Source organism: Marmota monax, unplaced genomic scaffold (assembly GCF_021218885.2).
Source record: "Marmota monax isolate L192 unplaced genomic scaffold, Marmota_monax_Labrador192_F-V1.1 WCK01_AAM20220418_F8-fsc00029, whole genome shotgun sequence".
Classification (NCBI taxonomy): Eukaryota; Metazoa; Chordata; class Mammalia; order Rodentia; family Sciuridae; genus Marmota; species Marmota monax.
Window position 1 is genome coordinate 8,190,778 of NW_026693024.1, and position 19,756 is coordinate 8,210,533.

At 44.8% G+C, this 19,756-nt stretch overlaps 1 protein-coding gene and 1 non-coding gene across 2 annotated transcripts in view; both read right to left on the reverse strand.

The window, feature by feature from the left end:
• Positions 1-6,717: 6,717 nt before the first annotated feature.
• On the reverse strand, positions 6,718-6,824 carry LOC124098703 (small nucleolar RNA U13). The gene has a single exon (XR_006853676.1). It is a non-coding gene; the product is annotated as a small nucleolar RNA U13 (small nucleolar RNA).
• A 2,926-nt stretch (positions 6,825-9,750) lies between these two features.
• Positions 9,751-19,756, reverse strand: part of Ssr1 (signal sequence receptor subunit 1) — a 29,759-nt gene continuing 19,753 nt past the window's right edge. Inside the window, exon 8 of the mRNA XM_046453376.2 lies at positions 9,751-19,340. Coding sequence (XP_046309332.1) covers positions 19,273-19,340 — 68 coding nt within the window. The 3' untranslated portion in view covers positions 9,751-19,272. The remainder of the gene's footprint in view (positions 19,341-19,756) is intronic.

A 19,756-nucleotide genomic window follows, 5' to 3' on the forward strand; every position in this document is an offset into this window, starting at 1 on the left:
GGCTGCTTCTTGTAAAGCAAAAAGCTGAGGGTGAGATACACAGGTGTTAGGGACTGTTACCACCTCTACTATGAAATGTTCCAGGAAGGGAACACATGGGACAAGACCCAAGGACTGTGCCAGCCAAGTTATGAATCAAAGCAACCAGTCTTTGCTAGGTACCTCCAATGGCTACACTGAGTGTAGAAGGGGGTATATCACTTACACTGTCTGCTCCTCACATTTCACTTAAAGAGTTCACAGATTTCAAAGGAAGGAGAAAGGGTTCTGTTTTTGTTTGTTGGAATGTCAGGAAACTCCCTGTCCTCATACTAGATACCTGTGCTGTGAGCTCTCCTCTGCTGGGATTATTCATTTTAAATGTTTTTTGTTGTTGTTTTTTGGCCAGGTGAAATGGTGCGCACCTGTAATCCTAGCAACTCAGGAAGCTGAGGCAGGAGGATCTCAAGTTTGAGGCCAACCTCAGCAACTCAGGAAGGTCCTAAGCAACTTAGCAAGACTCTGTCTCAAAATTTTAAAAAAATGACCAGGGATACGGCTCAGTGGTAAAGTGTTCCTGGGTTCCATCTCTGGTACCAGAATAAAAAAACAAACAAACAGGGTTTTCAGCTCTGGGTGCCCATTTGTAAAGTGGGTACTATCAATCAGTCTCCTTGCCCAATTTAATGACAAAAGCCCTTCCTGAGAGACAGAGCAGGGGGCTGTGGAAAGCAAGCTATAGTTGCTCACGACTCCACCCAGCTGTATGACCTTGAGCAAGTCATTTGGTGTCTAGAGTGTTAAGGGACTTGACAGGGGAGCCCTTGAGTTGGGCTCCAAGAGTAGCTTTGACAACTCCCACGTCCTGGCCTCCCGAGTGAAGAGCCAATCTTTGGGAATCGTGCTGCCTTTTCAATTGTCAAGTGGCTCCAAGTTCACACACTTCATTGTCTGCTCTGAGACAATGGATCCAGCTCCTCTGGATATTTTCCCTTCCGGTGGACAGTGGCGAGACACTGCAAGAGGAAGGTTCTCGTGCGCCAGCTTGGTCCACTCTGGCACCGCACGTGGATGCCCCAGCACCAGGCCCTGCTGTGCCCAGCGCCTCCCCCTGCACCCCTCCTCAGTGGTTGCAGCCTATTTCCTGCAGGAAGGTGCTGTCCCTTGCACAATCAGCCACCTGACACCCTAGAGACAGACTCCCAGCAGGCCCCATGTGGGCCCAGCAGTGCTCTCAGGCAAGGGCTGAGCTCGGCCCTGGGGAGGGAGCTCCCTGCAGCTCTTGGCCTAGGTGACTTAGACTTCTCTTTACCCCTACAGCCAGGCCTTGCCTACTCTAATCCCTTAACAGCTACATCCCATGTCCCTGTTCAAATGAACCTGTGCTTTCCTCCCTCCAGAACCCTGACTGGGCCAGGTTGGGCCTGTGAGTAGTCCCAGGAGCTAGACCTGCCAGGTGAGACTTGACAACTGGTGTGCTTGTGTCTTTTGTTTTGGGCACAGTACCAGCTCCTTGATGGCGGGAAGGGGGCGCCAGTACCCACAGACTTACCACTTCAAGTGGGGCTTTATTTCAGCTCTTGTGGGCTGTGGATCCAGGCAGTGACCGGCCCAAGAATGAACAGCAGTCCCTACAGTTTGCAGGAAGCTAGGCTTGCTTGGGTTCCCAGACGTGCTGAGTGGCCTCAGAGTCATGACCTCTGTAGGGCAGCTTGGGAGGGCATCACCTGGAGTAAGGGGCCCCAGATGCCCCAAGAAACCAAGGACCCAGGCTCACCCTCCTTCAGATCCAGGGCACTGGGCAAGGCTCCATGTCCAGAGCACCTTCTGTATGGAGGGGAGGGCTTAGAACCTAGGTTGGGTGCGCCCGTAAGAAAGGTACAGCTGTCCAATCTAAGGGCTCCTAATAGCGCCACTCTCCTGGCTCCTCAGAAGAGGCCCTGGGGCTTCCTCCTGTCTGTGTGGATTCCTCTCAGAACCCCCTGGGCCAGCAGCAGCAGCAATCTGGGATTGTAGCCCAGCAGTTTCGACAAGCCCCTCCAGGTGGTTCTGGTGTACAAGGAAGTGTGACAGTTAGTTACTGGACACAGGTTGGGATCCGGGTTCCCCCTGTCCCCCAGGCTGTCTGGATCTTTGAATTCACTTTACAGTGTCTTTCAAAATGCAAGTTCCTGGGCCATCGGCCTGGGATTCTGAGTAGGTGTGGCGGGGGCACTTCCTGGGGTCTCCGTGCTGGGGGTCGCAGGCTGGGTGGGGGCGTTCTCCTCTGTGTGGACGTGTTCTGGCACAGGTAAGCCGGCGTCACCTCTCTTTGGTCCCTTCCTTTCCTCCACTGCAGTGCTACTTCCTACCTTTGCTTTCTCTTTCCCCACTCAGTACTCCAAGGCCCAGCTCCAAGGTCACCCCCCAGCCTCCCTACTCCTCCCTCCCCTCCCCCACCCATCACCCCTGAATGTGTTCTCACTGAAGTCCACAGCACCCTACAGCCCAGCGGTGTGACCAGGGGTGCCTCCTTCAGCTCTGACGCCCCAGGGCCTGGCACTCCACGGGGACGTTCATTCTTGTTTGTAGGCCTTTCAATTCAATTTATTTTAGTCCAATTTGATTCAAGGCAATTCAACTCAATGCACGTCAGCACACAGAAGACCCCAGGAGCCATTAGGGCACCAACACAGAGACGGGCGTCCAGGAGGAGGCCGGCTGGGAGGAAGCTCTGGTCCTGAGGCATGATGGCTCACGTCCACGCAAAGCACTACCCAGCTGGGGCCCAGCGCCACCTCCACGGAGGCCCTGCTGGCGGGGGACAGCTCCACCTTGAGACTGCTCCCCGCCATCTCCTGAGGACACTCATCTTTGAGCATGTCCCTCACAGGGAACTGGAAGCTGCTAAGGCGTGTGTTGCGACTGTCCTGTCACAGGGCTGCTCTCGCTCACTTCACACACGGCCCTCTGGCTCCTGACCCAGCCGCCATCTGTGTCACCAGGTGAGAGCAAGCTGCCCTGAATGAGCCTACAGCTTGGGCTGCGCAGGTCACCCAGGCTTGGCTGACGGGGACCCACGTCGCCCGTCCTCCTGGCTGGCAGCAGAGGCCTGGTTTCCTGGGAAATCACCACCTAGGAACAGCGCACAACAGCTGTTGTTCATCAGCCACGAAGCCCTAGCGACAGCCATTCCCAGCGGTGACTTCAGAGGGACCCACATGAGGATCCGGTTGAGCAGGCCAGCGCTGGCCAACGTCTCACAAAGAGCAAAACAGGACAGAAGAGATGGCCAGGCTTCCGGAACCGCGTCCAGGGCTCTTCCAGAAGCCTCCAAGGCCGAGGGTGCGGCCTCAGTGCGTCTCCTTCCTCCTGCGTCTGAAAGAGCAGAGGGGACAGTGATGTGAGAGGCTGCGGGGTGTCCTGGGGCCACTTCCCTCCCTGGTGTGACACAGAGGCTGCAGGGCGGAGGCCAGCTCACTATGAAAGTCTCTTTATGTGCTCTGCGGAGTCCCAACACTTCACACCATCAAAGGCCCAGAGTGTCCCCCACTCCCACTCTCCTCCCACGAAGAAACTCGTGGAAACCTCTAGGCTGGGACTTCAAAGACTCTAGAATTGGCCCAGTCACCCCCTAAAGGAGGGCTAAATACCATGCTTCTTAACTGAGACGGAGTCAGACTTGCATGCTTTCAGTGACAATCTGGCACAAACAGAAACCCCCCACGTCTGCCATGCTTCCTGAATAAAGCAGAGAGGAAGCGCAGACAGACACAGGCTGCTCTGTAAACTGTACCAGCTCCCACATGTTCTCTCTCACTCATTCACTGAAAAAACACGTTTTAAGTGCCTCTTGCTCACCAGAGCTCAGGCCACTCTGCTGAGCAAGAGGTGGTCCTTGCAGTTAAGGGATGTGGGGACACACATGCTGACTGGGTCAGTGTGAATGGACTCCGCCCCGGGGCCTTATGGAATGGACACCTGATCTAACTGGAGCGGGAAGGGTCCAAGAAGGCTGCCTTAGAAGGTGAAATGAAAACTGAAGTTGAAAGAAAATAAGTCCTCAGTGTTCTTACCACCCAGAGTGGGACAACCCAGCAGCAGCACGTGGCCCTTCGATTTGCTGAGAAGGGCCCAGCATTGTTTCTGGGCTGTTCCCGCGGAGCAGGAAGACTGCGGATTATTCTGAAAATACACCACGCAAACTCGAACTGGGGGATGTTCTGCAAAATAACAAGCTTCAACTCTTTAAAAATGCAGTGTCACGTAAGAGGAAATAGGGTGATGTGACAACTCATGTAACGTGTGATCCTGAACCAGAACTAAAAGAGCTGTAAGGGGCATTCCTGGGACAGTTAGTGACATCTGATCCTAGCCTGTAGATTAGAAAATATCGCATGAATGTTTTCTAATTTTGATAACTATAATTTGATCATGTAAGAGCATTCGTGTTCTTTGAAGACATGCTGATGTATTTAGGGGTAAAATATGTCTGAAATTCACTACCAAATAGCTCAGAAGAAAATATTTATACATGGTGCGTGTGTGTGCGTGCATATGCATGCCAACCAACGCAAAATGCCCACAGTGATCTGGGTGAAGGAGAATTTGCACTATTTTGCAAAGTTTTCTGTAAGTCTAACATTGTATCAAAATGAAGGGTTACCCCCAAATTGGGTATTCCAAGGGCAGGTGTTGGGATCATCCTTCCAGGGAGAGGGCAGAGGCATGGGGAGGGCGGTGGATATCACACAAGCTACACGTTCAGACCAGGGACTGGTGGCCTTCCTCCTGCCACCTGTCGGGAACCACTGGAAGGTTCTCCGCTGGGGAGAGCAACAGGGCAGGATGCCATTTTGGTGACCACAGTGGCAGGTTGGGCTGGGCGGGCTTGGAGGGAACTAGACGGGCATTTGGGATGTGGGTCACAGCTCTCCCAGTGCTGCAGGCAGGGACTGCTGGTACCTGGCGCCAAGTGCGTCCCACGCCTCTTCTGCAGAGCCCTGGTGACAGGGAGTGTAAGAAAGGAAGCTGGGACGTGGACGCAGGCAGGCTTACGCCAGGAGTCTCCCCACAGCTCCACCTCAGCACGGGGATGGTTAACAGGACGAAGAAGAGCTGGATTTAAGAGTTAGGAGACGGGGGAGGGAGGGGACCTGCCACCAGGGAGTTTCTTGTGGAAATGATGGTTCCACCCGAGAGAAATGCAGGAGGAAGTGGTTGAGAACAGGGAACCGGCCAGCTCCTGTTCTGAGTTCAAGATGCCCTGGGGAAGTGGAGTGTGTGTCTGGGTGGCACTCCCTGGAGAGATCCATGTGCCACAGCAGGGCGCATGGGGGACCCCTGGGGTCAGCCTGCCTGCGTCTCTGTCCCAGCTTCTTTTCCTAAAGCTGGGGTGATGAGCAGCAAGTCGTTTACTGTTCTATGCCTCAATTTCCTCATCTGTAAAAAAGTGGTATCAGGACCTCCCTCAAGTGGAGAGCTAAAAAAATGTCAGAGGGGCGGGAGGGGGTGCTTCCTACCCAGCATGCGGGCCCCTGGGCTCCACTCCCCAAGTTCCAATTTGTTTCTCATATGAGAAGTATCAAGAAAAGGGGGTTCTGTATAAGGTTGAGACTTAAGCCAGGTGCAGTGGCACATGGCTGTAATCCCAGGGATTCAGGAGACTGAGGCAGGAGGATCGAAAGTTGGAGGCCAGCCTCAGTAACATAACAACACCCTAAGCAACTTGGTAAGACCCTGTCTCAAAATTTAAAAATTGAAAGGGCTGGGAATGTGACTCAGTGGTAAAGTGTCCCTGGGTTCAATCCCTAGTACAAAAGAAAAAATGCTGACATTAAGGAGCAGCTCGCCACAGTGGCTGGCTGCTGGCATGTGTGTGCTGTCCTGCGTGGTAGGTCAGGGCCTTCCTGGGTGTGAGCAGGGCGGAGCAGCTGGGGTGGGGCCATCAGGTGGGGCCCAGAGCCTCCTGGGGAGCAGCTTGCAGAATGTTTGTGGGAGAGCTGGCGGGGCTGTTGAGATGGTTGTTCTGGGCCCCAGCCACGAGCCATAGCCAGACTCTGGGGACGGCACCCCAAACTTGGCACATGAGCCAGCCCAACCCTTTTCCCCTCCCAAGGTTATGGCAACTCAGCTTGAAAACGCTGAGTAAGAAAAAGAACTCACCGTTGAAGCAATGCATTTGGGGGGCAGAGACTTTATGGAGATTATTTTCATCTTTCATCTCAAGCCATGATTTAGGCCCTTCCAAGGGTCTCACATATGCTAGACAAGCACTCTACCACTCCAGCCCTATTTATTTTTTGAGACAGGTTCTTGCTAAGTTGCTAAGGTTGGTCTTTAACTTGTGATCCTCCTGCCTCAGCCTCCTAAGCTACTGGAACAACAGCATCAGCCACCACATCCAGCTCTGAATCCTTTTTTTTTTTTTTTTTGGTGATGCTGGGGATGGAACCCAGAGCCTCACACATGCTAGACAAACACACTCCATCACTGATATACACCCCAGCCCTAAAAGATGATTTTTGACAAAGGAAGTGATAACTCTCTTCAAATATATAGAGCTGTCCTAAGGGAGAGGAAACCTTTTTCTAAGATATGTAGAGCACAACTAGGACTTAACAAGGAAGTTGATTTGGGTATAAGATGAATTAATGGTTAAATTGTTCAAAGATGGGAAGGCCAGGTGATGTCCACACAGGGTGTTATAGTATCCGGTCCTGCACTGGGCAGAGCTGGACTAGATGACGTTTAAGATTCTTTCACATAGACAGGTAATGTGCTGACTTTGTTACAAAGTTAAAGAAAGGCACATCTCACACAACAGTGTGAACATCCAATCATCATGCTTTTGAACGGAAAAGGATCTAATATTCTATGAGGCTCCATTGAGTAGGGGGAAAATGAAGGAGGACCAAGCCTTTCAAATACAGGTTCACAGATGTGTGTGTGTGTGTGTGTGTGTGAGTGCGCGGGGGGGGGGGTCTGGTGATAAAGGTTTTTAGCAGGCTGATGAATGAACACTGCATAGTAAGGAGATAAACATTCCTTCTAGTGAAAATTAGAAAGGTGTTGGGGGCGGGGGTGTCAGGCATTGATATCAGCTTTTTTTTTTTTTTTCACGCAGTATCTTTAGCCAGGCACGGTGATGCAGCTCAGTGGTGAAACACCCTTGGGTTCAATCCCCAGTACCAAAATCAATAAGAAAAAGTGAACACTTGACAAATAGCAAGCAATTCATAAATATTCATTGGATTAACAAGCCACTCCAGTTACGACTGTCCCCATGTTACAGCAACAGGCTGAGATTCATTGTGACTTGCCTAGACTTACCCAGGCAGTACGTGGGTGAGTCTTGATTCAAACAAGCACTAACCCCAGTAGTTATTCACCACCATCTGACACTAACGTCCAGTATGTGAAAACGTGATCTGTTCATCCGGGACCGGCATGTGTGTATACAGGCATATGGACGTGGAGGAAGGGGGTGGTCAGTGTTGTCTGCCCTAAGATTCTCCCCAGAGCACATTCTAAGTGTGGCTGACCAGCTCTGAAGGTGACCCAAGGGGACAGGGTCTCTTAATGCATTCATCTTTCTACTGATGCAAACCATTCAAATGACTTAAAAATCCAAGATCATGTCACTGACATCTCAGCAAAGCAGGATTTTGCGCTGCACTGTGATGTGTGCTCTGGGGTAGGCTGACACACAGGCCTGCAGGCGGGTAGGCGTGGCCGGCTGGATGAGGCAGTTAGTTTTAGGAGCCAGCCCATCCTAACAGTCTTTCTTCTTTCTGGAATTCTCCCACTTTCTGGCAAACACCAAAGGACAATCCTGGGAATGGCTTAAGTCACAGCTAACCACTGTGCTGTGCCACCTGTGGGCAGTAGATGGCAGCAGAACACACCCGTGAAGCCAGCCATCAAGAGAGCCTTGACGCTAGTTAAGATTCGTGGATCCCGTGGAGAATTCCTGCAGAGGAGAGATACTACTGATTCAAAATTATGAAACCAAACACTGTGACACAAATAACTGATTATTCCCTTATAAGAAATGTAGCGATACTTTTTAAATATATTTAAGATATAGCTTGTCTTCCGACTCCAAACAGTACTTGAAGGGGACTTGAACTTCTACCAGCAGTTTTGTTTGCTCTCTCTCCTCCAGGGGTTCTTGCTATGGCCAGTGGGCAGATCTGTGCACCTGTCAGAGGTTACTTAGTTGTTTCCGCTTGGTATCATTTGGTAAGCTTGGCATTATGCATTCAAGGAAAAAATATTTGAGATCACATTTCGCTCACAATTTAGGGACTAACTTTTCATTTTGAAGCTACAGCTGTTATCTCCTATTGTTTTGCTTCCTTTTTTATAGTCAGGCGTGGCTGAGGCAGAGAATTTCAAGTTCAAGGTCAGCCTCAGCAACTAACTTCCGCTTAGAGAACTCACAACGGAACTGCACACAAACCACTCCTGCGCATTCTGTTGCCAGTTTTCTTAGTTCTTATCTTGGGAGATGCCTCTTGGCCAAGCTGCAATATACAACCAAAATGCCATTCCAGGCTCATTTTGGCACAGAATCCCCCAGGTGCACTGGTGAGTCTGGAAATTCCAACTTGAGTTTGTACATCTGGGAATCCCAGTGTGGGGACTCAACTCCTATCTTCCTCCTGGTTTTCAGTGAATGGTGATTGGGAGGAGGTCTGGAAAAAACTCTCCATGTTAGGAGGGAGGCAGCCTAACCACGTGAAGGCTCCGGACAAGACAAACCTGCGTTCGAATCTCAGTTCTGCCACTTAATAACTGAGGTTTTCCTTGTTGTTGTTTTGGGGATTTTCTGCATTTTTCTTTTTTATGCAAACTTCCTTGTTTGCAAAGTGAGGATGTACCCATTTCACTGTGTGGATGTGATGATTTTAGAATTCACATTTATTGAACAGCAACCAGGTACTGTTTTAAGACAATCTGGTGACTTGAACAATTCTTGTCCTAAAGCTCACATTTCACAATGCAAGGACAGGGAGGCAAGGGGATGAGGGCAACAAAGCTGGCTGTGTGACTCCCACGCTCAGATGGTGCCTCCATGGGGAGCCTTGGCGGGGAGGCAGGCAGCCAGGGAAGCCTGGCTGAGCCCAGGCAGAGGGGATGACAGCCAAGGGAGCTGCTGGATGCTGAGTGTGGTGCTAGTGGATGAGGGGTGGGTACAGGTTGGGGCAAGGAAGGGAAAGACCAGAGCCTACAGAGGGTGGAAGCCCAGGAAGGTTTTTCAGCCAGGCAGGCTCAGGCTCCTGTGGGCGTAAGACCAGGGACAGGGGTGCAGCAGTGAGCTCGGCCTCGCACCACTCAGCTCAGAGCAGAGGGATGGCCTGCGCCTCCTACAAAAAACAAGACAGGAATCTGCAGGAAAAACTACCTCCAGGGTTTTTTTTTTGGGGGGGTGGGGTGGACTACCAGGGATTGAACTCAGGAGCACTCACCCACCGAGCCACATCCCCAGCCCTATTTTATATTTTATTTAGAGACAGGGTCTCACTGAGTTGCTTAGTGCCTTGTTTTCTGAGGCTGGCTTTGAGCTCATGATCCTCTTGCCTCAGCCTCCCCACCTCTGAGATTATAGGTGAGCTCCACCACATCGGCTCCTCCAAGGGTTTTCTACTAATAATCTACCTTGCCTTTCTTGAAATGTGTAAAGTGACAATACATCCAAGTTTTTAAAAGTGGCTCATTTTCTTTTTGGGCTACAGGAAAACTGCCCATAACCGTTGTGATTATTATATTCATTGTCAGAGGCTCAGATAAATTTAACATTCTCATTTATTGCTTCCAATATAAAATATAAGCACATTACAAACATTTTGAAAAGGAAAGATTCACCACGCTAGCACAAAAATTGCTTTAGCATTTTGGTATATTTCTTTAATTAGGCTTCGGATTAATCCGAAATACTGTTTCAAGCACTGTAGAGAAGACAGAAAAAGGCTGCTTCTTACTGTCCTAATTTTTTTTCATTCTTCAAAGCATTTTTTTCTTTCCAGCAGAAGACCAAAAACATTACAGAGTTACAAAGACTGATTCTCCAATTTGCACAGCCTCTAATCAAAAGTTACTTTTTCTGCGAAGAACACAGTTCTACTGCTCAGAACAATTCTTGAAGGAAATCTAGGTACTATTGCCTTTCTGAGTTATCTATTATCTATGCAGAGAACTCGATCACAGCCCCTGCTCTGCGTGCTCAGAATGTTTAACTGGTCAGAATATAAAGTGGATGCAACTGGAGGCATCCAAACTCAGTATGAATGGGAGAAGCAAGGGAGTCACTTATGACCATTACCTAAAGAGTCGACAGTCCAAATGCACATGTGAAACTCATGTGGAGTCACCTTAACTGTACATCACCAGTCTTGTTTGAATGGCAAAATTTTATATGCAGAAAGTGTGTAAACCTTTTCTTATACCTTCCAAGGGGAAATTTAAATTGTAACTTCTTTGTTTAGTATTTTAGATTCCCTTTTGTGCTTCTCATCTTTAAGCCCAAGCAATAATATGTGCTGGCACTTTAGGGAACATTTCATACTGCACATGGACACTCAAGATCAGCTTTAATTACAGGATATGTATAAACAGATGCCTTTGATAGAACAGTGGAGCAGTTCAGCAGTACGTCAGATGGATGGAAATAACAAGAAGGGCACTCACTTAAGGTATAAGTTACCTTAGGTTTACCAGACTTTTCCAGATACTCAAAGAGCAGAAATATTTCTCAAGCTGTACAATAATTCTATGGATTCCTTAATTCCTACTTTCATTGACAAAACCCAAATGATACCCAATGACATTTTCTGACATAATTACCAGAAGAAACCTCACCCTGTTTTACAATAACCCTGATTAAACTATGCTGCCAGGACACATTTCAAGTATGCAAGTGCTAAAATTAAAATAGCAAATCCAAGACCTCTTCAATGAATCAGGAAAGATAAAGGTATTTTGAACAGAGGTAAGATTTTGCCCACACTGAATAAATTTAGATTTCTTTAAAGTTCTTATTTCTTAGATTTTGAAGGGGAGAGAACTGAAATCTAATTTTAATAAACAGCAGGGCTAAAATTAGTAATCATTTATTAAATACCATATTTAGGTCTCTAGGATTCAAAGTTGGAGAAGTGGAGAGCCATGGCACCAGGTCGGACAGGGAGATTTAAGTGAACATTTGTGTTGTTTTGGGTTATAATACACTATAAGTGAAAATGTCTCACAGGTGGTTTGAATGGCATGAAATAAAGTAATTTAGAGCTAAGACATAAGGACTGAAGTAATGAGAGGATGGCCAGCTGTTCGGGGCAGAGCACCGAGCAGAAGAGCAAACCTGAGTGAGTTCCAGGCTAGGCAACAAATCACTCAGAGAAATGGGGGTTGAGATCAGGGTCCTGGAAGCGAGTATAAGTCTGGGGGTCGGTGGTCAGTGGGTGAAATGCATGAGTGGAGGGCGGGGAACTGAGAGCGAAGAAGGTTCTGGCAAGCAGGGTGCCATGAGATCTGAGAGCAGGCTTTGGGGGGCAGAAGCCGAATCAGAAGGAACTTCAAGCCTAAAAAAAACAAGAGGCCAAATATCAAAAGGAGGTATTTTGAGAAATGGGGAGAAAAAACAAGGCGGGGATGCAGATGAGACAGAGACGGAGACTCCTGAAGGCTCAGGAAGGTTCCATTTCAGTGGGCACAAAGGAAAGGAGCCAGAGATGAGCGTCGGGGGAAGGAGGCTTCCGTAATGGAGAGAAAGAACCTCCTGGAACCTGTGAGGGACAGGAGCTGGTGACAATGAAGAGGAGGCTCAGCCATCAAGACTCACAGCTCTGTGCACGCTGGGAGCGTGGCCACACATCACAGTCCTTGTGTGTGGACAGGACCACGAGTGTTCACGCAGGGCTGCTCCTTCAGATGGGACTGAGGGTGCTGTCAGCCAGGTGGACGTCACTCTCCCTAGTGGTTCCTGAAACATGAGGACTTCTTGGCAGGGGCCTTGGAACACACCAGTTGTCTGCTACTCAGGTGGACTTCAACTAAGAAAACAGGACAACATCCTCCTGCTGCCATTAAAGTGGACCTCAGCCACCGTCCTGCCTGTGGACCTGGCTTTGTACGGAGCAGCAAGCAGCTACTCTAGGCCTGATGTCCCCACTGCAGCGTGCCCTCAACCTAAACAGTCAAACCTACAAGTACATCCGTATGAAAAGGTCACAGGATAAAGTATTCAACATATGACCTTACACAGCTCTGAACAAATTGCTCAGGAGATCCAGGGGATGAAAACCCATTCTCATGTGTACTTGGGGTCAACAGCTTTCTACTTTCTATCATGAATGATGGCAACAGGTCTTTACAAACTTGTCCAAAGTATTTGCAAATGTTTCTTGACTCTGGATTGTGTCAGCAGAAAAAATACAGAAAGCCTCTTGAGGTCTATGAAGCACCAAGCAAGGCCCGAGCTGCAGCTAGAATGTGGTGAGGCTACTGTGTGCCACGGCCCAGCCCAGGCCTCCTTACGCCAACCCCTGCTGAGACCGACCCCCTGTGAAGAATGAGAGCTGCAGGGCTCCTGGGGAACAAGAGGGTCCTCTAGGGGAGCTGAGAGGACACCATGAAAATATATGAAGGAGCACAGAGCAGGTGTTGGACAGCTCACCCTGAACACTCTCCTGGCCTAAAGAATCGCTCATCGTCCTTCCCAAAGTGCCTTTAGACTGTAAGCACCTGTTTTGACAAATTTAAGGCAGGTTAACAGACCAGTATGACTTCTGGAAAAAATTTATTCGGAAATAAGACTGTCTCTGGGAAGCTCAGTCTGATATGGAAAGAAATTCTGAGATCACTTGAACACCAATAGCATCACTGGAAAATAGGCAGCCTCTTCAAACATTCTGAAAAGGAACCCACCAGACGTACAGGCTCTAACAGATTGAGTACAAAGATGCCCCTTGCCAGCCTTACTATCTGATTCATTACGAAATCTACAATGCGAGCCATGTTACACACCCATCTCACAACTTTTACCCTTTAGCCAAAAAAGAACATTAGCTTGCATACTTAGTAGAATGTACTTGTTACTACACACTGAAGTCCCCAAAGTGCCATATACTATAGCCTGACTCCTGTGCTTCATGGGGTGTTGCTTTAACACAGTACTTTACAACAATAAGAGTAATCACCCACAGCTTACCCCATACTAGGTAGTGTTTAAGTACTTGACATACAACCCTAGGAGGCAGGTACCATACGGCACCTGACACTGACGTAGTTAAGTTATACAACTTGCCTATAACTAAGAGGGGAGCTGGGATCTGAATCAAGGCAGTGTAACATGAGTTTGTTCATTCTTTTCTTTTATTAAACAACTAGCATTAAAGAACAAACAATTAAATAACTTTTTTTTTTTTCCTGATACTAGGGATTGAATCTAGAGGTACTTTGCCACTGAGCTACATCCCCAGCTCTTTTTTAAAAATTTGAGACAGGGTCTCACTAAGTTGTAAAGGCTGGCGATCCTCCTGCTTTAGCCTCCCAAGTCATTGGGATTACAGGTGTGCACCACTGTGCTGGGCTATATTCATTTAATAATACTGTACTAAGCAGGGGACTGAAGGTTAATGGAACCATACAATTTATGACATTTTAAGATATCTCAACATAAAAAAGACTACACCATACCACGATTTCAAACTCATGATGAAAACTGCCAATGACACTATTGGATTATCACCAGGAATATTTATAAGCCATTATAATCACAGGGAAGAATACAAGTGAAAACTAGCCCAGAGATTCCTGTTGTTTCTTTTAACACTTGTAATGGATTTCCACATAATTGTGAACTAGAAACTGGGGATAAAAAATACAAACAAAATATAGGGCTCAGTTTACCATCAGGGAAGATGAATCGTCAGAGGTACTCCATAAGTGTGCGTAAGGGCCAGCAGAGGTACAAACAAGACACAATTTGACTATGATTTAGAGGTGAAAGCTACACTGTGTTTTCCAGGTACAATACACTGAATTTTTTTTTTTTTAATATTCCACTGTGCCTCAGGGAAATCAATAACTGAAGAAAAAGAAACTAGAAAGAAGCCTCAAGCTGGAACCACAGATCTAGTGCTACTTGGTTGTACCACCCAAGCAGACACCCTACTTTCATCTTAATGCAGATATCTTTCAGCCCTTCACAGCTTAAAACCCAATCAACTTTTTAGACCTCTCTTGCAGAAGATGTTTTTAAAGACTACCCTTCTGTTTAGTAGGGAGGGAGGCAGTCTTTACTTTAAAGAGGTATGTCTTGTAATAAACAGGGTACTGTAACTGATTTATCATAAAAATAAAATGTCAATTTCTAATAACTATATATACATACCACAACAAATCAATTTAAAATAGTGTAGAAGACTGGGGTTTTATGGTGCTCTGGCATTGAGTGGAATGTGTACACTGCTGAACAGCAGGCAAACATTTATGTATGCATTTATGTATATTCAGTAGCAAGGTCATAGGAACTTTCTGGTTGCTCGATTCTGAAAAACAAGAATTTGTTTTTTAAATTCTTTTTTTCTAATATTTATTTTTTAGCGGTAGTTGGACAAAATAACTTCATCTTATTTATTTACTTTTATGTGGTACTGAGGATCAAACCCAGGGCCTCACACGTGTTAGGCGAGCGCTCTACCGCTGAGCCACAACCCCAGCCCTGAAAAACAAATATTTTTAAGATGTCCAAATGCTTGGTTTTTATAAAATTTCCAACTTACACAAGGAATAGAGAAAGAACACTGAATTTTAGAAAAAAGACAATTCTGAAGCAATAATTGATAACTTTGAGCAGTTATTTAAATTCAGGGATCTTCACCTACAGAACAAGAACATTCTGCTTCCCTCAGTGAGCTGTGAGGGTTCAGGGATGGTAAATGACAAGGCCCAACAGAACACAGCTGATGTCTAGTTCACGAATTCCCTTCTCTTTCTGCTTCCTTGAAAAGCATCCATACACGGTGTCCAAACCTAAGCACTCTATTTATTTGAGGTACTGGGGAGTGAGCCCAGGGGCACTCTATCACATTGCCAGACTTTTTTATTTTGGGACAGGGTCTTGCCAAGTTGCCCAGTCTGAGCTTCAACTTGTGATCTCCTAACTCAGCCTCCAAAGAAACTGGGATTATAGACATATACCACCATACCCAGCCATGCTGTTTTTTTCTATTTTTTTTTTTTTAGTTGTAGATGGACATGATATCTTTACTTGTGTGACGCTGAGGATGGAACACAGTGTCCACACGTGTGACAGGAAAGCGCTCTACCACTAAGCCACAACTCCATCCCTCAAACTCTGTTCTTAAAAATGCCAAAACCTAAAACAAACAAACCCAACCAACCAAAAATTCCCAGAATATCAGGTAATATTATTTAGTACCATTAAGAATTCAAGCTTTTGTGTAATCAAAAAAGGATAAAATCATATAAATATTAGTTAGCAACATTCATACAATTCAAAGCAAAATTCAAGCAATTGTTTAGATGTCTGCAAGTCAGTTCATGTTGTTCTTTCTTCCTAAATATCCTCTGAGAGGCTGGGTGCAGTGGTGCACACACATAATCCCACCTACTTGGGAGGCTGCAGCAAGAGGATGGCAAGTTAGAAGACAGCTTTGGCAATGCAGTGAGATCCTGTCTCAAAATAAAAAATAAAAAGGGCTGGAGATGTAGCTCAGGAATGGAATGCACCTGGATTCAACCCCTAGCAGCAAAAGGCAGAAAAATCCTTTAAGGGTGATGTTCTCATATACAGATCAGACTAACAGTGAAACCTAACAGTCCACTCACCCGAATAACAAGGATCTTGTTCTTCACTAAGCTGGAAATGGTAGTTCAAAGAAAATAGGATTTTATTAAGAGAAAATGTACAGACTTTAGGTCTATAGCTATGAATAATGCCATTCAAAACCATGAAAGTAACTTCAAATGTATCTAGAAATGTCCCTAAGTTTATACCAACATCTAATTTTGGAAGTAAAGACTGAAAATTCAAAGATATAGCCTATCAAAATCTTGGCAAGAGACGATGTCTTGAGTTAAAAAATTAACTCATGCCAGGTGCAATGGTGTACATCTGTAGTTCCAGCTACTCCAGAGGCCAAAGCAGGGGAACCTAGTAGTTGAGGCCAGCCTGAGTTAATATGAGACCTTGTCTCAAAAAAAATTTTTTGTTCATTATTTAAATGCACTATCCAAGCAAATCTCTCTTCATACTCAGGGTTTGGATATCTGATATCCCTGTACTGCAAAATAATAACATATGAGCCTTGCATATTATAATATCATCTACTATACCTCCAAAATAAGTCATTCAAGATTTCAATATTATATTATTTACTTCTCAACTTAGCCAAAATACAATTCTAGGCATATGTGCTACAAATACACCTTTTTTTCCTTTGGGGGCAAGGGGTACTGAGATTAAAAACAGGGCACTTAACCACTGTGCTACTTCCCAGTCCTTTTTATTTATTATTTTGAGACAGAGTCTCACCAAGTTGCCCAGGCTGGCCTTGAACTTGTGATAATTGCCGGGATAACAAGAGTGCACCACCACACCTGGCATAAATGCACTTTTAAGGCAACAGCTCTTTATTTATTTTCTTAAGGTCTAAATATACCTTTTCTGCCTCTTGAAGTCACACTTTCTAAAGCTACTTAAGATTAAAAACTTCATTAACATCATGTCAATGCTTCTTGCCTTCTGATTTCTACCATCTCCCCATAGGCTTCTCTGAGGCCCCATTTACCTTTCCTCTCCTCAGGCAAAGCTTTGAGGACCAGCCCTAACTGCGCCTAACTTGGCTAGACCATAACTAGAATAATAAAGCTACACAACCACAGCGAGCTCTATGCTTAGTGAGCACATTCCCACACGTGGAGATGGCAAGTTTAATAGACAAGAGGCTTAAGTTCATATTACGGATTCTGAAACCAAACTGTTCATAAAGTAAATTCTGAAACCATGATTGGTATAGCAAATGAATATATTAAAACAAAGAAAACTTCATCCAAGTATTTACATTTAAAAAAGACATTTAAAAATAGGCTACTTATTAAGTGTGCTTGAACAAACCATGTGTGGAATCGAATTCCATTCATTATGGAGTTAGTTTCTGCTAAATACTTACTGATGCTATGGTAGAGCCCTGGCATCTGAGGATTTAAGAGTTTTCAACTGTTACCAATCTATAATAAAAAATAAAACGTAACAAATAATACATTCTACATTTCTGGGGCACTAATTTGAACCTCAGAAATGGAAGGGCTGGTATATAAGGCAAATTACTTCGGAGTGAGAAGGGCCGGCAGCTGTAACTCTGTACGGTTTTGTATTGCCTACATATTCAGTAATACTCTCTAGAGGTCATTTAAAATTTTGTAATTACACCTTACTGCATTATGTTCTAGTAGTTTCACAAATTAGATAGTAACAAAAAATATTCTGGAAAATTTTCCTTGAGAGGAAGAACAGTTTCCTATATTACAAGTTACTTAGACCTCACAAAACTTTTCAAAATAAACTACTGAACATACATCCCAATTAAAAACTCAAACACTTCATATTAAAGGTTTAGAAAGTTTATAGTCCAGCAATGCCAATATAGATAATGCGACATCTCAGTCCCTACTTGCAAAACAATTATACAATAACTTCTAACGTCATTGGTTTTGGCTCAGATGTTTAAATACTTAAGTAACAGCTTAAAAAAGATTTGTTTGTATATTTTTTCTTTTATCATCATTTCTTTTTTTGGATGTGTGGGCATGAGAGTGTGTGTGTGTGTGTGTGTGTGTGTTGGGGGATTATACTGAAGATGATAAGAGTGAACAGAAGTCAGGAATTAAGGAGCCACTAAAATTTCATTTACTATTTGGTTATAAAAAATATGTGGGAATATGTGGCTTAAAGACGGAAAGGGGGACCAGGGGGAGGGGGGGGATTTGTTCATAGAAACTTTTACTTTATCCTTTATCCAGTCTGACAATAGTGCCAAAACTTAATTTACTACATAAAATCCTACTAAAAGGATTTTATTTTCTCAATCTTTTTGTCCCTAAAGGATTTTATGAAGTCTAACTTAATTTTGGTTCTGAGGTCCTAAGTGCTTAAACTTTTGGAATTTTCCGAATTAACACCCCCCCCCAAAAAAAGGTACATCAATAATCAAAATCCCCCAAATATTATATAACAAACAACTGTGTGACTGCTTTAAAAATTTCCAGTTCATGTTTTTGGAGATTAAGATGAGTTGGAATATATCTGTTCCTACACTTTGATCTGCTTGATCTGCAGAACAAGGCAGTTTTTCTTAAGAAAGGGTACTTTTACTAAGAAGAGCAAAATTTCCTTTTTAAAAAACCAAATAAAACAAGGGCTGGGGCTGTAGCGCAGTGGTACAGCAGTTGCTTATCAGCAAGCACAAGGCCCTGGGTTTGAATCCCGGGACCACAAAAACAAAACCAAAAAACCCAAGTGTGTGTCTAAGATCATTCCAGACCTCTTCCTCAGTTTGCACAAATGTACTATTTCCTTTTTGTTAAAAAATGGGTAGGTTTAGGATTCATATATCAATATCAGAATTTTCATGTTTCACAATTTTGTTGCTCAAGAGATACTAAAATTCCTTGAATCCATATGGGAAGTTTCCTGAAGGTATGCATTATAATAAACAACATAAAAATACCAAAAACAATTCTACTGCTAAAAAAGCAGCATCTCCTGCTTGTGCCTTTAGAATACTAATTATAAGAGGGCAACCACAACCAAAATGCTAATTTGTGCCATCAGTTGGGATTTGAGCAATTCCATGGAAGAAACAAATTATTTCTTCCCTTAAAACAGTTCAAGGCAGGGTATCTACAATTATATTGGAGGCAAATATTCATTGTATTTGGGGATAAAAATCAAAAAGTACCTAAAAGGAAGAGAGATGGCATTATACTTAGTATTCTAAAGGCATGCTTCAGGCAGTTCAACAATGATTCTGGTAAGACCAACTGCTCACATACATACACACGCACACATAGATTTTAATGGTTTAAAAAAAAAAAAAATTTGTTACTTTAGAAAAACGAATGCAGTGCATTTTCAGCAATATTATCGCCACAGACTCTGATTGCTCAGTCCACACATAAGTAGTAGTTGCCTTCTACGGTGATATGGCTTCTCTGCACTAATTCCCATCAGGCCGAAAAACATTAGGTCAGGGTAAGTACAGACTGAATTGTTGCACAAAGGAACATTTACTCATCAGATCCCACTGATCTCTTCTGTGCCCGCTTCCTGGGCAGCCTTCTTGGTGAAGCTTTATCTGAAAAAAAAAAAAAAGAGAGAGAGAGAGAGAATATCTTAAGCTTGCCAGATTACTTATATTACATGCAAAAACACAGGCAAAAGCACTTCTTTCAACTTCATCACCAGTTCAAAACACACATCCATGCAAGGATAACATCTATGGTACAATCTCTTACCTAGCTACAAGCTTTTAAAATAACCTGTAAGATAATCCTTCAAGGGTAATTCCAGTTAAAATGAAAATTTGCAACATTTTTTTTGAGGAAACAAATATCTGATATTGGTAACTATACCATTGCAGACACCATGCAGAATCCTGAATTCTACAATTTAACATGTTCATGCACAAATAAACTCTTAAAAATAGTATAAAAAGTATGGTATGTCTAGCTCAAAAAATACTTGCTGGCTCCTAATGAATTTTTAAAATTT